The 20,304-nt window shown below is 67.2% G+C and overlaps 1 protein-coding gene across 7 annotated transcripts in view; it reads right to left on the reverse strand.

Annotated features, from left to right (window-relative positions):
- Positions 1–483: 483 nt before the first annotated feature.
- RTKN (rhotekin) overlaps positions 484–20,304 on the reverse strand; it is a 32,847-nt gene continuing 13,026 nt past the window's right edge. The window contains exons 1-13 of one of the 7 annotated variants that reach the window (XM_078852635.1): positions 19,344–19,450; positions 17,852–18,293; positions 9,393–9,592; positions 9,211–9,272; positions 7,668–7,721; positions 7,435–7,552; positions 5,934–6,158; positions 5,763–5,857; positions 5,494–5,600; positions 4,692–4,823; positions 4,003–4,168; positions 2,568–2,672; positions 484–1,727 (exon numbers count right to left, since the gene is read on the reverse strand). In XM_078852635.1, coding sequence (XP_078708761.1) covers positions 1,324–1,727; positions 2,568–2,672; positions 4,003–4,168; positions 4,692–4,823; positions 5,494–5,600; positions 5,763–5,857; positions 5,934–6,158; positions 7,435–7,552; positions 7,668–7,721; positions 9,211–9,272; positions 9,393–9,592; positions 17,852–17,956 — 1,773 coding nt within the window. In that variant the 5' untranslated portion in view covers positions 17,957–18,293; positions 19,344–19,450 and the 3' untranslated portion in view covers positions 484–1,323. The other 6 variants (XM_078852636.1, XM_078852637.1, XM_078852639.1 and 3 more) reach the window with 6 other exon arrangements.

Below are 20,304 nucleotides of genomic sequence, written 5' to 3' on the forward strand. Positions count from 1 at the left end.
TGGCACAGGGGGGCTTTGTCGAGGCATGGCCCAGCCCTCCTGCTGGGGACAAGGCTCAACCGCTCGCCCCTGAGCCCCCAGCAGCTGTGGGCAAAGCAGCCCCCCCCTTCCATTCTCGCCAGGGCTGGGGGTGAGGCACGGGGGGCCCAGTACCTGGGTTGGCCTCACAGGAAGGAATAGAGGGGGTGCTGGCTGGAGGGTGCTGAGCGGGGGCACCCCACCCCCACCAGCAGAGAGTGGCCCAACCCCACCTGACCTGCTTGGCGGGGGAGGGGGCAGGGCTCCACCATGATGGGGGGCGGAGCTGTGTCCCTCCCCAAGCTAGCTGGACCCATGGGCCACTCTCTAGCTGTGACATCAAGGCTGCCTGCAGGGCCCAAGCTCATGGGGTGGGCGATGGCAGGTGGGCCCAGTGACCAACCTACCCCAGCAGGGCCGGTCCTGCCCCCTCCCCTATCCCCCTTCTCCAAATCAGAGACTGGGAACATTAAATATATTTTAATGCATATTAATGAGGTGGCTGTAGCCTCGGTTTCCTCCCCCAGACAGACAGCCCCATGGCGGGAGACAGGGTTGTGGGGGGAGGGGCTATGCATGCCCCTGCAGGGGAGCTGGTCTGTTTTTGGGGGGCTGTAGTTTCACAGGGCTGGTTAGAATAAGTGAGGAAAAGCCATTAGAGCTGGAATTCGGGAATCCTCAGGCCCCTCCCACTCTGCCCCTGCCCCTCCCCTTTAGCGTCACCTGTGGCAAAAAATTTCCAGTTTTTTGTCCCAAAGCCCCCCCGTGTTCAGCCTTTGCTCTGACGCCAGACTGAGAACAGCTCAGCCCTCCCCACAACGTGGGCACCAGCCCAGAGGCTGCCCCGCTTCCTCTGTGTCTGTCTGGGCAGTGGGGACTGGGGGGTGAGCTCAGCACCTCTGGGGCAGGCCTTTGGCTCAGGGCTCAGCTCAGCCAGGGGAGCGAGTGGGCCCCGGGCCCCAGGCTGGGGGCTCGGCTGGCTGTTCCTAACAGCCCTCCCCAGCAGATGCCAGGGACCTCGCAAGGGATGCCCTGGGTGGGTACCCCTACAAGCCAGTCCCCGGGGGGGTCCCTTGGCCCTGCGTGAGCGATGGCCCCTGGGGCACGGGCTCAGGGGGAGGACGGGGTGGAGAGGTGCCGCTGTGCAGGACGGAGAACAGACACTGCGACCCGGCACTCCTGGCTGGAGCAGGGAGGCCGTAGGGCTGGCTGGGCCATGGGGGGGCCCCTGCCGGGGGGGCCCCTCCCCCGTCACCTCCAGTCCTGGTCAGGCTGCAAGTGCCAGCTCCCGGCGCCCCCTGCTGCTCAGACCTGGGACTGCAGGCAGCTGCGGGGCTCCAGGGTGGGGCGGGTGGGGCAGCGGCCCTGGCGCTCCGACTCGGGGCTGCCCCGGCTGCTGGAGGAGCCGGAGGGGGGGGGGCCGGCCAGCGGGCGCAGGGCAGGGGCCTGGCCCTTCCCAGCACGCCCCTTCAGCGTGCTGAGCCTGGCGTCCAGGGAGAGCGTGCGGGGCCGGCCCCAGGCCGGGCGTGAGCGAGCGGGGCTGGGGCTGGGGCTGTCGGAAGTGATGCTGGCGTGGGACGCGCTGAGCAGGGGCCCCTCGAAGAGAGACAGCCATGGGGGGCAGCCCAGGTCCGACCGCAGCTCGAGGGCCGTCACCCGTCGTGCCAGGATGTCCGTCACGGCCTCAATGTCATCCACAGGCTCAATAGCTATGGGGCAAGGAGGTGGGGGTCAGGATAAATGTCTCCCAGAACCACCAGCTCGCAGCTGCCCTGCTTCCCACAGCGCCCCCTGCTGGGAAAGGCCCAGGCTGGAGTAGCCAGTGCTCCTTCCCCGCTCCCCCCCACAGCACCCCCTGCTAGGAGAGGCTGGGGCTGCAGTAGCCCAGAGCTCCCCCCCCCCACCCCAGGCAGCACTCCTGCCCTGCTCCCTAGACTTGACCCTGGCTGGTCACTGCCCCGGGGGGAGGGCGGGGTGTCCCTGAGGCAACAGGCATGGGGGTGCCACTTTGGTCCTGCAGATAAAGGCCACTTGGAGCAAGGGCCCTGCTGGGGTCTGGGCCCACCTGTGCCAGGCCAGCTCCATGAGCCCCCCGCCCCGTACGTCACCTGTCGCTGTAATAGGAGGAGAGAAGCGCCCGAATCTCAGCGGAGACGGCGTTATCCTGGAGCAGGAGCCCCTCGCAGGCCGAGGGCGGCACCGCAGGGCCAGGGAGAGCTGGTGCCCGGGGGCAGCCCGGGAGAGGGACAGAGACAGAAGAAGGGAAGGGAGGCAGCGCCAGGAGGGGAGAGAAAGGGGCGTGGTTACAGAAACATACACCCAGGGGTGAGAGTCAGACAGGGGCAGCAAGTGGGGGGGGTCACCCCCACAGCAGCTGGGTTAGCAGAGAGCGGGCAAGGGCCCTGCAGACAGGAAGCCAAGACAGACAGAGTGCACAGACCCTGTGCCCAAGCCCCCCCACAGACTCCCCCGTGCCAGAGACCTCCTGCCTCCCCAATGCTGGGCCCTCCGTGCCCATCCCCAGGACGGGACCCGGGGGGCCCCCTTACCCATCTCGTGGTACAGGGAGCCCTGCTTGGCCAGCAGGGCTGGGGGCTTGCGTGGGGACGGCACCTCGATCTTCATGAGCTCATCGCAGCACTGCTTCCACTGGCCTGCCGGGAGGGGAGGGGAGGGGCAGGGTCACTCCACAGCCCCCCCAAACACCTGAGGGGTCAGGGCCGGGGGGGTGGGGGGTCTGTGCCCTGAAAATGCCAGCGGGGAAGGACAGACGTGCTCTGCCCCCATGTGGCTGGTTTGTGTATTGACACCAGTTGCACTTGGTGCCTCATTCCCCCCTCTCCCCCAGCTTCTGGGGCAGCCCCCTGGGCAGCGACTCTGGTGCCCTTTACCCACAAACTGTGGGGCCTACACCAGAGCACGCCGGCTGGCACGGCTGCCCGTCCCAGCTATGGCACAGCCTGACCACACAGCATCAGCTGTTTGAGGTCAGAGTGCCTGGGGTCCCTGGAAAGCACCGGTCCCAGCCCCACGCTGCCCCAGCCCCACCCGCTCCTCTGGGGGAAGGGCTGCTGTGACGAAGCAGGACTGTTCTTAAAGTTCTCTCTGAGTACTGTGTGGGTGCCTCAGTTTCCCCTAGGCATTTCTTAAGTATCCAGGTGGGGGGATAAGGGGGTGGGATTGTTGCAGAGCGCTTGAGGGCCAGTGTGAGGATGAGGCACAGAGAATGGGCGACACCCTGTCTCCTGATGGCCTGGGCCCCTCCCCTGCAAGGTGCCAACTGAAGGGGTTGGAGAACAAAGGGATCAGGTGGCCTCCTGGCCGGGGAAAGAGACAAAGATGGGGCTCTGGCCTCCCTGCCCCCCAAGATGGACCTGACTGAGGGGTCCTGTTCCTGTTCCCACAAGCTCTGGTTTAGACCATGTTCCTGTCGTCTAATAAACCTCTGTTTTACGGCTGGCTGAGAGTCCCGTCTGACTGTGGAGTTGGGGGGCCAGGACCCTCTGGCTTCCCCAGCACTCCGCCGGGGCAGACTCGCTGGGGGAAGCGCACAGTGGGGCAGGGGAGGCTGAATGCTCCGAGGTCAGACCCAGGAAGGTGGAAGCCGGGTGAGCTGCTTGCCCTGCAGACAGGCTGCTCAGAGCGAGGAGGCTCCCCAGAGTCCTGCCTGGCTTCGTAGGGAACAGTCCCAGAGAATCGCCCGGGGACCCCATGACAGCTGCCCAGGGTCCCCATCCCACTCTGTGTCGGCCTGGCTCTGCCCCCCAGTGGGCCTGGGCTCCTACTGTCTCCTGGGGTCTGGCCCCATTCCCAGGTCCCTAGTGCCCCCCCCCCAGCACCCAGCTGTGCCCCCACCCTGGCCCCAGGCTGTGCCGCCCCCAGCCAGCTCCCCTGACCCCAGCTATGTCCCCGCCAGGCTCGGGCTGTGCTCCCTCCAGCCAGCTGCCCTGCCCATGTCCCAGTCCCTGGCTGTGCCCCACTCACTCAGGTCGTAGAAGTGCTGCCAGAAGGCCTCCATCCAGCGCTGCGTGTCGGCCCGGCTCTCCGCCAGCAGCGTGTGCGTCACCTCCTCCCCCCCATAGCGGTTGGTCACCGACATGCTCTGCAGCTTGTTCCTGGGGTCCTTCTCCGTGGCCCGGATCCGCGTCTCCTGCCGCAGCAGAGACCCCTCAGCCCGGAGCCCAGCCCCCCTCCTGCCCCGCAGAGACCCCCACAGCCCAGCCCCAGCTCCCTTCCCCGCCTCCCCGACACAGCCCAGCCCCACGCTGGAACCTCCCCGCACAGAGACCCCTCTGCCCGGAGCCGAGTCCCAGCCCCAGCCCCCTCCTGACACAGGCCAGCCCCAGGCCCGAAACTTTCCCCCGCCCCCCGACACAGGCCAGCCCCAGCAGCTCCCCCCGCTGAGCCGAGCCCAGCAGGGAATCCAACCCCGGCTGTCCAAGAAGCAGCCCAGGGCAGGAGCCCCCAGTTCCACGGCGCCAGGCCCAGGGAGTGAGCTGGGACCCCGAGGGCAGCACTGTACCCAGCCCCCCAGCCAGGGCACCAGGCTTCGTGGCAAGGGGTTGGGGTCGGAGACACAGCGACAGGGTGGGAGGTTGAGGAGAAGCTGTTGGGACCAGGCCTGCCCTGATCCGCCCTCAGTGCCCAGGGGCCATGCTGCCTGCCCCCCTCACCTTGTTGATGGCGATGGTAAGCGCCGGCTCCACCGGGGCCTCGGCGTCCTGGGGCTGGCGGTAGCAGAGGAGGTTGGAGCCCCGCAGCACGCAGTACAGCCGCGCCCAGCTCTGCTGCTCGCCCACCTGCTGCTGCAGCCGACACAGGCCAGGCCGGGTTAGGGCAGGGGACGTGCCCCGGGGGGAAACGTGCTCATTTCCACCCCACGTCCAGCCTCACATGGCAGGGCCCAGCCCGATGGCTCTGGGGAGGGCTGGCTCCCTGCGCCGTGGCTGCCCTGTGCAGGGGTTTAAGCCCCGGGCCTCTGCCGTGGCTGCCATGAGGGGCGGGGGCCAGTAGTTTCTGGGATATGGAGACCTTCACGCTAGAGACTGGGCTGGTACCGAGACCCGGCAAACTCAGTCCCCCAGGGCCACCAATCCACAGCTGCCCGCCGGGAACGACCTCTGGCCCCCTCAGAAGCGCCGAGCTTCTAAGGCACCAGGCGATCCAGCGTGAGCCCCTGCCTGGCGCAGGCTGAGTGCCCAGCCAGGGACACCGGGCTAGCTGGAGAGCTGGGAGAAACAGGCGGCCAGGCTGGACTGAAAGATCCAAGTGATGGAAACATCCACCAGGGTCCTGGGTAACATGAGGCTGGAATGGGGAACTCAGAGGGGAGAGACCCCGTGTCCCATTCCCCATCCCCGACCCAGCCTGTCCCCGCCAGGGAGCCAGATCAGGCCCAGCGCCCCCTAGAGGAAAGGGGCCCCGTGTCCCATGCCCTCCCCAGCACAGGCTCTCCACGCTGGGGTGCGAACTTACTTGCAATTTCAAGAAGCCGCACATCATCTGCAGGGCCATGCAGTTGGGCTGGGCAGCCAGACGGCAGCACATGCTGCCATAGAGGGGCAGCCAGAAGGAGCTCTCCTCTGCGGGGGAGAGACGGGGAGTCACCGGGGTTACACAGGGCTCTGTGGGGTGCAGAGGGGGCCAAGCAGCCAGCAGAACTCTGCAGGTATCACCAACTCCATGCCCTGCCTCCCTGCTCCTCCCCATCCCTTACCCCGCACCCTCCACCCCTCCACTCCTACCATTGCTGGTGATGGCCAAGTCATGGGTGCGGAAGCTGTCCTGAACCTCAGCCAGGGAGAGCGCGGTGTGGGCCAGCAGGTGGTACTTGGGGCCCCTGAATGGGGGGGAGAGAGGGTTAGGGTCCAGCGGGCCCCGGGGCGCACGGCAATGAAAGGGCAACGGGTACTCACACCACGCTGGGGGCCGGCAGCAGGAGCGGGCTGCTCCCCCCATTACTCACGGGGCTCCCCGGGGCCCCGTCCAACGCCGCACGCAGCCGCTTCCCGGAGGAGCGTCCCAGTGAGCTGCTCAGTTTGCTGGCCAGCTTCTTCGGGGTGCTACCAAGCGCAGAGTCCTCCTCCAGCCCCACGCTGTACAGCTCAACCTTCAGCTCGAAGTCCGGGCCTGCCTCCGTGCTGCCGGGGAGACAGCCATCACAGCCCGGCCACTGCCGGGGAGCTCCAGGCCAGTCCACCCCAGCCTCTCCCAGCAGGGGGCGCTGTGGGGAGCAGGGCAGGATCCCTGGCTGTGGGGGGGGGAGCTCCTGGTTACCCAGACGTCTCCCAGCAGGGGGCGCTGTGGGGAGCAGGGCAGGATCCCTGGCTGAGGGGGGGGGGAGCTCCTGGTTACCCAGACCTCTCCCAGCAGGGGGCGCTGTGGGGAGCAGGGCAGGATCCCTGGCTGGGGGGGGGGGGAAGCTCCTGGTTACCCAGACCTCTCCCAGCAGGGGGCGCTGTGGGGAGCAGGGCAGGATCCCTGGCTGGGGGGGGGAGCTCCTGGTTACCCAGACCTCTCCCAGCAGGGGGCGCTGTGGGGAGCAGGGCAGGATCCCTGGCTGGGGGGGGGGGGCTCCTGGTTACCCAGATGTCTCCCAGCAGGGGGCGCTGTGGGGAGCAGGGCAGGATCCCTGGCTGAGGGGGGGGGGAAGCTCCTGGTTACCCAGACCTCTCCCAGCAGGGGGCGCTGTGGGGAGCAGGGCAGGATCCCTGGCTGTGGGGGGGGGGGGCTCCTGGTTACCCAGACGTCTCCCAGCAGGGGGCGCTGTGGGGAGCAGGGCAGGATCCCTGGCTGGGGGGGGGGAGCTCCTGGTTACCCAGACCTCTCCCAGCAGGGGGCGCTGTGGGGAGCAGGGCAGGATCCCTGGCTGAGGGGGGGGGAAGCTCCTGGTTACCCAGACCTCTCCCAGCAGGGGGCGCTGTGGGGAGCAGGGCAGGATCCCTGGCTGGGGGGGGGAGCTCCTGGTTACCCAGACCTCTCCCAGCAGGGGGCGCTGTGGGGAGCAGGGCAGGATCCCTGGCTGAGGGGGGGGGGGAAGCTCCTGGTTACCCAGACCTCTCCCAGCAGGGGGCGCTGTGGGGAGCAGGGCAGGATCCCTGGCTGGGGGGGGGGAGCTCCTGGTTACCCAGACCTCTCCCAGCAGGGGGCGCTGTGGGGAGCAGGGCAGGATCCCTGGCTAGGGGGGGGGGTGCTGGCTCCTGGTTACCCAGACCTCTCCCAGCAGGGGGCGCTGTGGGGAGCAGGGCAGGATCCCTGGCTGGGGGGGGGGGTGCTGGCTCCTGGTTACCCAGACCTCTCCCAGCAGGGCGCACTGTAAGATGCAGACGGGGGTGCTGACTGTGGGGATCTCTGGGAACATGCCCCCCTGGGGCGGGGTAGCTGCTGCACAGGGAGGCCCTGGGGCCAGTTACTCACAAGAGGACCCCATTTTCGAAGCAGATGTCGGTGAGCGTCCGGTCCACCAGCACCATCTCGGTGTCATAGATCTCCACGCCAAGCTGCAACAGGCAGAACACGGCACAGCGGTGCAGGTCTGGGCAGGAGGGAACCGGCCAGCATCAGAGAGAACCCCACCCCCTGCCGAGCCCTCCGCCAGGGCCCGGCCCCTCCACCTCCACAGTACCCCCAGCCCCACCCCTCACACTCACCTCCCTTATTTTTGAAATACTCCGTGTCCTTCCACATCAAGGGGATCCGGAGATCTGGGGAGGGAGGAGAGATGGGTGCAGCGGGGCTGGACTGGGAAAGCAACGAACCCACTGCACTGCCAGACAGCTGGGGAAGGCAACCAATGGGGGGGGGGGGGAAGAGGCACAGAGTGCTCATGGGGTGGGCGCTGGGGGGCACAGGACAGGTCTGAATCACATTGCAGATTCGCTGGGCCTTTGAGTGACCCCCAAGCCGACCTCGGGGGCAGCTCCCTCCACCCCTCACTCTCAGCAGCTCCCTCCTCTTTTCCTGTCCTCTGCTGCTCCCCAGACCAAAGCTTAGGGCCAGAAGCACCCTAAATGCCCCCCAGAGATGCTGCCCGCTTGGGAGTCACCTTTCCCGGCTCTCCCAGACGGGCTCGAACTGACACTGAAACCCGCCGTAGCTGGGCGCCTCTCCCCGGGGAGCTCCCCGTCTCCTGGGCAAGCTGGCACCCAAGGTGGGCGAACTCCCTGGAGCAGGGATGAGCGCACTGAAGGCAGGCAGAGAGCGGGGGCCGGTCTGCAGGGCCGGGACGCGGCCGCGGGTCAGGAGGGTCCCAGGCCATTGACCCCGCAGCCCCCCACAGAACAGACTGAGCTGTGTTTGTGATGCTCTGGCACCACGTGCAGGGCCCCGAGGAGAGTGCAGCGCCCAGCCGGAGCACCAAGCCTTTGGGGCACGGGATGAGCTGGCCCAGTGGGCACGGCAGCGCTCCTCCGCCAGCCCTCGACCCACGGGACCCCTAGGGACCCTGCCACTAGCAGAGCCCCTGGGGAGCATGAGCAAGCGGGCAGCCAGCCACGGGGCGTCCTGGGCCTCGGACCGGGACCGCTGGGCCTTGGCGAGACTGGACCAGGATGCCCTCAGCCCCGGGCTCTGCTGCTGCCTCAAGCTGCAGAGTCCCATAGACCCAGTTGTCCCCACGGCCGCACCGTGGCAGCTCTGGTCCCAGCAGCCCTCGCAGCAGAAAGTGGCTCTGCTCATGAGCGAGTCTGCGGCCCGGCGGGAGGCATGGGGTGGGGCAGAGCAGAGGTTCCCATGTCCCAGGCCAGTCCCCCAACCACCAGAATACTGTGTGCCCCCCCCAAACCAGAACCCCTCCCCCTGCAAAGCAGCGGTCTTGCCCCCGGCCCCCGCTAAGGGCCTAGCCACCCTTCTGCAGGCTGAGGGCTCAACCCTCAGTGGGCCCCCTTGCGAGATCCCCGGGGGAGATTCTCAGGGGGAAGGCAGGGGAGGGTGCGCCCTGTGTCGGGGCTGCTCCCCGGAGCAGGGCCCTGCGCTGGGCCTGCCCTGCCCAGACTCACCGCAAGAGGATTCCTGCTCTCAGCCGATGTCCCAGCTCGGGGCTCCCAGGGGAGCTGCGGGGCCCTGGGCACCGGCTCTAGGAGCTGGCACCTCCCCAGCATTGGTACCAATCGCTCTGAGGGAGTTTGGTCTCTTTTCCTTGCAGACCTGCTGCCCCCGCCCCCCAGCCATGGGGCACAGACCCACTCCCCTTACCTGACACGCAGACCTTTCCCCTGCAGGGTAAGCGATCGTCCATGGGGCCAGCATCCGAGGGGCTGCAGGGGAAGCACAGAGCTGTGACCAACATCCGGTGCCGCGTGGCTTCCCCACTCCCGCATCCCAGCGCCCCCCAGCCCCCGTCCCCAGGTCCCTCTGCCCGCTCAGGGGCTCCTCACCGCCGGGCCGTCCGCTGCGCGACCTGCGCCTCTTTCATGCGCTGCAGCTCGGACATGTAGGCCATGATGCGGCTGTTGCAGACCAGAAGGCTCTTGGTTGCCTCCAGGGCCTGCTCCCGCTGCGTGCAGGCTGCCAGCAGCTTGCAGGTGCCTTCGCGCATCCGGAGCTCATGGTCAATCTTCTTCTGGATGTCCGTGTCCTGGGGAGACGGGAGGGGTCAGTGGGGCTGGAGGCACCAGGGGAGGGGAGATGGGGCCACTGAGGCTGGGGATAATGGGGGGGCAGGGCCAATGGGGCTGGTGGCACCAAGGGAGGTGGGGTGGGGGCCAGTGGAGCGGGGCCAGAGTTAATGGGGTCAGTGGGCACTGGGGGTGGGGTCCGGGGGGCTGTAGGCACCGGGGGTTTGGGGCATGAGTGGGCAAGGGAGGGGTAAGGCAGCTGTGTAAACCATGGGGAGCGGGAGGGGTTGGGGAGTAAACATGCAGAGCTGGACCATGCAGCACCTGGGGGCCAGGCCCACAAAGGTTCGGGAGGATTCTAGGGGTGCCTGGGGCTGAATCCCAGAACCCCCCAGCTGGGGAGGCATCCCCCATGGGAGGGGCTGGGACACCCAGCCCTGGGGTTGGGGAGCTGCAAGCCCCGAGGGGTACGGATCACCCCGCAGATGGGCCAGGACGGAGCTAGGCCCTGCTGTCGGGTGTGCGGGCGGCTTGGGGGAGACGTCAGCCAACGGGGCCCCACGGCAGAGCAGCACAACCTGCCCAGCACAGACACAGCGGAGGGGCATGGCTGGCACAATGGGGCTCCTTGGGGGACTCAGGAGGCCACAGACCCTGCCCATACAGAGACAACATGTACAGTGCCCCCTTGCCCCCACAAGGAATTGAGCAACAGGCCCAGCCCCAGGCCACCCGGGCACACAACAGGACCCCAGCTGCCAGCTCAGGGGAACCACCCAGGGAGCCAGCATGGGGCACCCGTCACAGGGGCAGGGGTGGGGAGGGCACAGCGGGTCTGGAGCTGCAGCCATGTCAGAGCGAGGGGGGAGTCCACACCCAGGCTCCAGGGCAGGGCCCTGGGGTCAGGAAGGAACCCACCCCTTCTCCCAGGCAGCAGCTAAACTCCCATTGGAGAGCCCAGCCGTGGCAGGGCCAGGGCAGAGAGCGGAGGCAGGGTTCCCAGGAAAGGCAGCCTGAAGCCGGCCACAGGGAGGGGCAGGGCCCAGCATCCCAGGGCAGAGCTGGCAGGTCCCAGGGGGGAGCCACAGGCTCCTGGGAACCAGCACAAGGGCTGGGAGGCGGGAGGAGGCTCCGGGAAGCAGCCCCAGGAGCCGCCTTGGCTAACCCAGAGCAGGGTGTGGCCTGGGCCCCTCCCAGCAGGAGGGCGGCGTGGAAGCCCCAACACAAAGACAGGACCAGGCTGGGGCCAACGCTGGGACTTGTCACCTGGGAGGGGTCTGGCCTCGGTGCCATGGCAGGGCCGGGCTGAGCAGCAGACGGACCCTTGTGCTCACCCAGTCTGACCCTGCAGACAGCCCAGGCCTGAGACCTGCCCCAAGTCACCCTGCAACAGAGTGCTCAGGAAATCAGCCAGTCTGGCTTGGGGATGGAGAATCCCCCAGGGGCTACGGGTCCGAGGGCTCATTGCTCACACCACTGCAAATGGCCCCCTTCTTGCCAGGCTGGCTACAACTCCCAGCCATTGCGGTGTGTCCGACCCTTCTCGGCTGGACAGAGCCGCCCATGCAGGTACCTGCAGCCGGGGATCAAGACAGTCCCAAGCCTGCTCTCCGTGACGCCAACTCGACTGATCTCCCAGAGTCTCTCGCTGTCGGGCAGGTTTCGAACCCTTCGGTCATTCCCGTGGCTCTTCTCTGACCCCTCCCCAATTTATCAACCCCTGTCCTGAACGGTGGGCGCCAGGCCTGGGAGCAGGATCCCAGTGGTGGTGGCATCATGGCCGGACACCGGCCGGGGCGGGGGGGGGCAAGGGACATGGGGGGCCCATTGGTCCCATCACGGGGGGGAAACTAGGAGGGCCCACTGGGTCAATGCCCCTGCACATGCCCCGCCCAGCCCCCATACGTGGCAATGGGGGAGCCACCTGCACAGAACCCATGGCCCTACATCCTGCAGCCCTACGTCCATAGGTGGGGCCTGGCAGACGCCCACTTTCCCCTGGAAGCAACATGGCCCAGACCTTGCCCTGTGCCAGGCAGGCAACCAGACCCTGCCCACACCTGCAGTCTCACGGGATGGGACAGGACCCGACCCAGGAAGGCGCGTGCGACCGACAGCGCCCAGCCGAGACACAGCACCCCTTCCCCCCACTCGCCCCGAGTCCACCAGGTCCTGGGCACCCCAGCGCCAAGCTCTAGTGGTGGTGGAAAACACAGCAGGCCGCAGGCCCCCACCACCCGCCAAAGCCTGCCCCCAACAGCAGAGTTGTGGGGGAGCAATTTTCTTCTTCACAAATCCTGTGCTGCCATCCGGAAATAAACACTGGTTGCTAAGCCACTATTCATCGGCCCCCGTTCCTCAGTCCCCTACCAGCCCCCGGCACAGCTAGGAAATGCAGCAACCCAGGGCCGGAGAAAGAATTGGGGCCAGAGGTCCCATCTGTCTCTCCCCATTTCCTAAGTCACTGAGAAGAGGGTCGGGGTGGAGGGAGCCTGTAGGGCTGGAAGCAAGTCTAGACACTCCCCAGTTCCAGGTCACTGAGCACTCCCCACCCCATGACCCAGCACCCCACAGCAGCCCCAGTCCCAACAGGGTAACACCAGCTGCCCCGAGTCCCCAGAGCACCCATCCAGAAGAGCACCAACCCCCTCCCAGATGGACACTCCCCCCAGCGCGCCCCATAAGCCAGGCCTGCAGAGAACAGCTGCACAATCGCCCCCCCAGAGGGTGAGCTGCCCTGATGAGAAACCAGCCCAGACACACCCAAGCTGCCTCATTCACCTCCCCAGGGTGTTCACTCTGCACCCGTGGGAACACTTCCAGTATCACCCCCTTCAGTGACTGCCCTGCTGATCACGCCCAGCTCCCCTGGGGGCCATGGGGCCGCCAGGTGCTCTCACACTTTTTGCTGGGGGGATGAGGAATTCAAGCTCCTAGATTTAATGTCCCCCCATCTCTGTTGAAGAGGGGAGGAGAAAATCAGCCCCACCCCGGAGCCCTGTCTGCCCCTGGACACGGTGCCTACCTTGGAGCCGTGGGGGGGCTGCACCTTGGCACGAGCTTCCTCCCTGCTACACAGAGCAGGGCTGCAACCCCCCCAGGGCAACGCTGCCCCCCTCAGCTCCCGCTGGGCAAGAGACTCACGCCCACCTGCCTCAGCCGAGGGGTCGGGGCAGGGCACAGGCCCGTGAAACACACGTGCCATCACCCCGCAGCGCTCCAGGCACCGAGCCCCCACTTCCAGCAGCAGTGCGCCAGACGCTGGGAGAAAGGAACCCAACCGGCCAGCAGGCAAGACAGGCCTCCTCCCCGCCCGCGGGCACCGCCCTGCTGCAAGGTGTGCCAACCCTCACCACACGCCAGGGCGGGCCCAAGGAGGCGTCTGCTCCAGCCCTGCCCAGGGCCCAGCCCAGCCCCTGCCCGCCAGGTGCCAACCTCCAGCCAGAGGTGATTCCCAGACTGCCAGGGATGGGCACAGGCTGAGCAGGCCCCTGGAGGAGATGCAGGGACGGCCCCACGCCAGGAACAGCCCCCGGGATCCAGCCCCAGCCAGGGCAGATCTGCTCCCCACTCCTGAGGCGCTGAGCCCTCCATGCTGGGGCAGGTGCAGGGCCTGGCAGACGCTCTTTCAGGCCTGCAGCGTGGCTGGGGGTGGAGTGGCATCCCCCCGCCCCATGGAGCCTGTAGATGCGTTCGTGCCCGTGTCCCCCTGGCCTTGCCCCATCTCCCCGCCAACCCGGTCTGGCTCTTCCATCCCTCTGCATCACCCCCAGCCTGCCTCTCTGGGTCTCGCCTGCCCCCCGAGCCCACCAGCCCAGCTCCCTCCCCGCAGCGTCTCAGCAGGCACCCCAGGTCTCCTTGGCACTCACTTTGCCGATCCTGCAGCTGTCCATGCTGGGAGCTCCCAGCTGCCTGCGGGCTCCCCCTCCTAGCCGCGTGCCCCCCGCATGCCAGCGCCCCGGCCCATCGCCTCCAGCCTGTGCACGGCTCCGGGGCCCGGCGGGCTCTGCAGCGCTGGCCTGGCAGCTGACGAAGGGCCAAGGAGAGCTGAGCAGTGCGATGCCAAGCTCCCTGCAGAGCCGGCGCTGGGCGCAGGGGAGGGAGGGGGCCAGGGAGCCAGCAGGGGAAGGGGGATCAGCAGGAGCTGTTTCCCGGCAGCTTCAAGGCTGAGCCGGCGGCTCCAGCAATTCACACCGTGGAGAGCGCGGAGGAAACGGTGACATCACCAGCTGGCTATAAATAGCAAGGGGGGGGGGGAACAGCTGCACTGGCGATGGGGCTGGACAGCTGCCTCCTTTCCCAGGTGGGGGGGCACAGCTGCAGCAACCAGGGTGAAGCCAAGAGGGGGCAGCAGCTGCCTCCCACCCCCAGCTCAGGAGCATGGTGGGGAAAGTGAGGCAGGAGGCACTCCCCACCCCCACCCTGGTCAGAGGGAGCACCCACCCACCCACAGGATGGGCTTGCCTTGGAGGTGGGGCCCCAAGACAAACACAGGGTGTCTGAGGGAACGGTTCCCCCACTCCCCGAGAAGCACGGCAGGGCAGGCAGGACAGTCTGGCCTTGCTCTGGGAGGGATGGCCAGGTGACGGTGTGGGGAGGGGTACTGGAGGACAGGGTGGGGGTGGGTCTCCCCCAGCTATGTGGGGCATGGCCTCTTGTGGGGCCAGAGCAGGTCCCCACCACTTGGTGCTGGCTAAGCCAGTTGTGTTTGGTCTCCTGCTGCCTGGGGCCCTGAGGTGATTAACAGCCGATTTGCTAATAGGATTGCTTGGTAAATCCGTGGGGGGGCAGGGGCAGGGGAGGGGCGGAGCTGGACAGACAGTGGGTTTCCCCCCTAGCCAGAGTCTCACCAATTCCACCCCTGCCCCGCAAGACAGCTCAGCAGAGGGTGCTCTCCCCCTGCAGGGCTGGATGGTCACGGGTTCAAATCCTCCCCTGGCTGGTCCTGGCTCCGAAACGACCCCCGCCCCAGCCCTGGGCAGGACACGGACACCAAATTGCAGGCCTGGAGAGAGTGCCCAGCCAAGGGCACCCAGGGGCTCCCTGAAGGCAGAGACACGGGAGGTAACACACAGCCCCTGGCGGCTGGCCAAGGTGGGGCTCCCTACTCTACACCCCGTCCCGGGGATCGCCAGCGACCCGGGAAGGGAAGAGCAGAGTGGATGGAGAGCCAAGGACAGGGCGAGGAGACGCTCCAGCAGCGCCCCAGGAGGGACTGCATGTGGACAGAGCGGGGAGGCACAAGATCCCTGCAGAGCTGGGAGGAGCAGCGTGGCACAGCTGGGGGGTGTGAATGGGGGACGAGGAGAGGAGAGGAGAGGAGAGGGGGGCTGGATGGCAAGGGGGCTGGGGAAGCAAAGGATAATAATCTAGGATTAGGGGGCTCTGGCTCACAGGAAGCATTACACTAATCTGCTGCCCTGGGGAGGGGGAGACCCAGCCCCGGGGAGGGGGAGCAGCACCTGGCCGGGAGCGACTCAGCCCTGGGCGCCGGGAGACACCTTTGGGGGCAGGGGCACTTGGTGCTGACTGGGGCCGTGCGCCCCCTGCAGGCAGAGTGGGGGCCCAGCTCCTTGCCCTGCAGCGGGGACTCCCCCAGGCACACAGCTCCTGAGTGCGCCCCTCCACTGAGCCCCCACTGCCGAGGAGCTGCTCGGCCCCCCCGCCCCACTCTCCTGGATCCCCGGGCACCCCACTGGCTCACACACGCCCAGGGCGGCCGCCCCCTTCGCAGTCACAGGAGCTGATTAAAAGCAGCTTGGAGCACCAGCAGCCAGGACCCCCTCCCCCAGCCCGCAAGGGGAGAGAGCGGAGTCCCCACAGCCGCCAGCCCCTGGCTGCCAGTGTCCCCCACCCAGCAACGGGCACAGAGGGGAAGGGACGAGGCCCCAGTGACAGTGAGTCATGGCAGAGCTGGAAAATGAACCTCTGAGCCCTGGCTGCCAGCACCTCCTCCCGTGCTTCAACCTACCAGACCCCATTCCTCTCCCAGAGCCGGGGCCAGAACCCAGGAGTCCTGGCTCCCAGCACCTCCCCCACTGCTCCAACCTACCAGACCCCACTCCCCTCCCAGAGCCAGGACCAGGAAATGGTCCCAGGGGCTGGGTTTGCCCTGAGAGCAGGAAGCTGGTGACCAAAGCCTGCTGCAGCAGCTTCCTGGCAGTTTAGAGGGCGAGGGCCAGGCCCCGGCCTGCCCGCATGCTCTGTGCTGCTGCCCAGCTAAGGGATGCCCGGACACAACCCGGGTGCCATTCCCCATGGCTCTGTGCTCTCCCCAGGGCTAGAGTACTAAGGGCCAGGGGCGGCCCTGCGGAGACTACAGCTCCAGCCAGCACCAACCAGGCCAAGCAGCCGGCTGGAAAACAGGGTCTCCCCACGGGAGCAGACGCATTTGGGCACATGCTTTGCCCAGGAGCACACACTGTCAGCCTGGTCTTTGCAGTCAGAGTCTGGTCCTGGCCCTTGCACCAGACCCCCTCCAAGATGCCATCTGCACACGAGCCCCTCACACCGGCACTGACCTGCATCCCTGCCAGGCTGCCCCACGGAGCCAGGCTGCACGCACTGCCCCATGGATCCTGATACACGCAGGAGCCCACACAGCGCCCTGGAACCATGCCAGCCTACTTCTAATATTTCCCACAGTATTCTTGTCAGCAAGTTAAAGAAGTATGGGCTGGATGAATGCACTATAAGGTGGGTAGAAAGTTGGCTAGATTGTCGGGCTCAACGGGTAGTGATCAATGGCTCCATGTCTAGTTGGCAGCCGGTGTCAAGTGGAGTGCCCCAGGGGTCGGTCCTGGGGCCGGTTTTGTTCAATATCTTCATAAATGATCTGGAGGATGGTGTGGATTGCACTCTCAGCACATTTGCGGATGATACTAAACTGGGAGGAGTGGTAGATACGCTGGAGGGCAGGGATAGGATACAGAGGGACCTAGACAAATTGGAGGATTGGGCCAATAAAATCTGATGAGGTTCAACAAGGATAAGTGCAGGGTCCTGCACTTAGGACGGAAGAATCCAATGCACAGCTACAGACTAGGGACCAAATGGCTAGGCAGCAGTTCTGCGGAAAAGAACCTAGGGGTGACAGTGGACGAGAAGCTGGAGATGAGTCAGCAGTGTGCCCTTGTTGCCAAGGCCAATGCCATTTTGGGATGTATAAGTAGGGGCATAGCGAGCAGATCGAGGGACGTGATCGTCCCCCTCTATTCGACATTGGTGAGGCCTCATCTGGAGTACTGTGTCCAGTTTTGGGCCCCCCACTACAAGAAGGATGTGGAAAAACTGGAGAGAGTCCAGCGAAGGGCAACAAAAATGATTAGGGGTTTGGAACACATGAGTTATGAGGAGAGGCTGAGGGAACTGGGATTGTTTAGTCTGCGGAAGAGAAGAATGAGGGGGGATTTGATAGCTGCTTTCAACTACCTGAGAGGTGGTTCCAGAGAGGATGGCTCTAGACTATTCTCAGTGGTAGATGAGGACAGGACAAGGAGTAATGGTCTCAAGTTGCAGTGGGGGAGATTTAGGTTGGATATTAGGAAAAACTTTTTCACTAGAAGGGTGGTGAAACACTGAAATGCGTTACCTAGGGAGGTGGTAGAATCTCCTTTCTTAGAAGTTTTTAAGGTCAGGCTTGACAAAGCCCTGGCTGGGATGATTTAATTGGGGATTGGTCCTGCTTTGAGCAGGGGGTTGGACTAGATGACCTCCTGAGGTCCCTTCCAACCCTGATATACTCTACCCCAGCCAGGATCCCACACGCATTCCTGAGCTCACCGCCCACAGGGAGATGCATGCTGCAGGCTGACTGGGTGGTGGGAGTCCAGGGTGTCAGAACCCAGGAGTCCGGGCTTCCAGACCAGTGTTAATCACCTCACTGGGATCCCTCAGCACAAGCGTTCTGCTCCAGCGTGCCAGCCCGAGGCACCTGCTGCCTGCAGCCACGGCATGCAGGACGCTGCCCCCAGCAAAACCACCACCAGCAAAGTGCTCCAGGCATTTCAACATCCCAGCAGCCCCTTCCATGCCCGACAGCCCCGGCTCTGCCCTCGCTCGTCCCTGCAATAAGACTCAGCATGGGCTGGAGCTCAGCAAAGCCAGGCTGGCTCCCTGGACCCCTGACAGGGTAACCATGTGGTCTTGGCACCGACAGGCCACAGGGCTCCCAGGACGGGCACCCTGCCATGGCGAGTGCCAGGGTGAGATGCAGGAGCCGCCCCCAGCGCAAGCTGGGCACTGCAGGACACCTGCCAGGGGCACCACGGGAGCTGTACCTGCAGGCTGAGCGCTATCTGCCGGATGTACAACATGTTGAGGTCCTCCAGGATCCGAAGCCTGTCCTGCATCTCTGCAAACCTGTCCCTCGCCGTCGTGTCCATGGAACCCGCTACAGGCCCGGCCCGGCCCCGTCACTGGCAGCCCCAGTGCCCCTGTACAGGCACCTGCTCGCCAGGGCACAGCCAATGCCCATGTCCACCCCGCAGTCCCCGCTCTCCCCCGCCTGGAGGGTCAGGTGCAAGGTGCCTGCGAGCAGCACCCCGAGCTCTGCCCCGCTCTGGCCGAGCGGCACAGGACAGGGCTCCCCGATCTCACCCAGAGCCCTGGTGCAGCCTCTCCAGAGCAAGAGGGTACGTGGGGCGGGCTCGCTGCCTCCTCGCGTTCCCCCTGCCCCCGGCTGTCTCGTCAGCGGATTCCAGCCACCAGCCACGGGCCCAGCTGTGAAGAGAAAAGGCCCATTCATCCCAGCCCCAGTAATGCGCATTTTCCTCCCACAGAACAAGCAGCCAGTGTGCAGGGGCCAGAGCAGAGCCCCCCACTCGCAGCCCAGTGCCAGAGGGGGGGCAGAGCAGAGCCCCCCACTTGCAGCCCAGTGCCGGGGGGGACAGAACTCGTGGCAGCGCCCCCCCTTGCAGCCCAGTGCTGGGGGGGGGGCAGGGCTCAGGGCAGCGCCCCCACTTCCAGCCCAGTGCCGGGGGGGGCAGAGCAGAGCCCCCCACTTGCAGCCCAGTGCCGGGGGGGGCAGGGCTCAGGGCAGACCCCCCGCTCGCAGCCCAGTGCCGGGGGGGGCAGGGCTCAGGGCAGACCCCCCGCTCGCAGCCCAGTGCCGGGGGGGGCAGGGCTCAGGGCAGACCCCCCGCTCGCAGCCCAGTGCCGGGGGGGGCAGGGCTCAGGGCAGACCCCCCGCTCGCAGCCCAGTGCCGGGGGGGGCAGGGCTCAGGGCAGACCCCCCGCTCGCAGCCCAGTGCCGGGGGGGGCAGGGCAGACCCCCCGCTCGCAGCCCAGTGCCGGGGGGGGCAGGGCTCAGGGCAGACCCCCCGCTCGCAGCCCAGTGCCGGGGGGGGCAGGGCTCAGGGCAGACCCCCCGCTCGCAGCCCAGTGCCGGGGGGGGGCAGGGCTCAGGGCAGACCCCCCGCTCGCAGACCAGTGCCGGGGGGGGGCAGGGCTCAGGGCAGACCCCCCGCTCGCAGACCAGTGCCGGGGGGGGCAGGGCTCAGGGCAGACCCCCCGCTCGCAGACCAGTGCCGGGGGGGGCAGGGCTCAGGGCAGACCCCCCGCTCGCAGACCAGTGCCCCCCACTTGCAGCCCAGTGCCGGGGGGGGGGCAGGGCTCAGGGCAGCGCCCCCACTCGCAGCCCTGCAGACAGGTCAGGGCTCGGCCGACAGCACCGCGCACCGTGCCCCATTCGGGGGGGGGGGGAGAGCGCTGCCCCCCGGCTGGGCGATGCCCCCTCGTGCCGGCGGCCCCCCGCACAACCCGCCCCGTTACCTTCGCCTCCTCCAGGCGCCGGTTCCCCGCTGCCCGTGCCCCGGCCGGGCGGCCCCAGCCCGGCTCCCTCCCCGCCCAGCTCGGGTTACAGGGGCGGCCCCTCCGCGCCGGGCTGCGGGGCCGGGCCAGAGCCCGCCGGCTCCAGCCATTGGCTGCCCCTCACCCGGGCCTCTGGCCCGGCCTCGCTGGGGGGAGCCCCGGGGGTCCGCGCTCAGCCTGGCTCGCGGGCGGCCGGAGCCCACGGGGATGGGCAGGGCGCGGCTGGGCGCCCGCATCCCCCCGCACGTGGAGGGGCCTGAGCCGCCCGGGCCCTGCAGGGGGCGCCCGGCCCGGGGCTCCCCCTTCTGGTGCAGAGCGGCCCTGGCAGGGGCTCGCCCAGAGCCACGCGGCCACGTCGTGGCAGAGCGGAGGGGGGAGCCGCCTGCGCCCGGCAGGGAGACGCCCTGGCCTGCGGGGCCCCCGGGCTGGGAGCGGGGGCAGGGCCACGGGGGGAGCTGTGCCCAGCACACACGACGGAGCAGCAGCCCACGGAGCCCATAGCCGCGGAAACTGGGGGCGCTGCAGCACCCTGGGGCCCCGGCTGCCGGCCCAGCACCCAGGGCTTTGCTCCCAGCCTCAGCTCGGGGGCGGGGCCCCCCCCCACTCCAGCTCCCCTGGCGCTGTCTGGCCCACGCCTGGCCCTGGCCCACCCCCTCCAGCAGCCTCCATGCCCAGCCTTCGCCAGGGGGCTGCGTACCCAGCCGAGTCCTGGGGCAGCACAGAGGGGCCAGGCGGGGAATCCACTGAACCCAGGACCGGCGAGACAGGGCCCATCCTACCACCTGAACCCAAGGCCCAGCCCGCACGCTGTCGCTTCCCTATGCAGGACTGATGGATCCAGATGGGAAACGGCCCCCCTGTCAGTGCCCAGGCACGGCCCCCCCACCCTCCCCAATACGACACGGTGTCCAGACAGCCCCAA

Source organism: Lepidochelys kempii, chromosome 4, assembly GCF_965140285.1.
Source record: "Lepidochelys kempii isolate rLepKem1 chromosome 4, rLepKem1.hap1, whole genome shotgun sequence".
NCBI classification, from domain to species: domain Eukaryota; kingdom Metazoa; phylum Chordata; order Testudines; family Cheloniidae; genus Lepidochelys; species Lepidochelys kempii.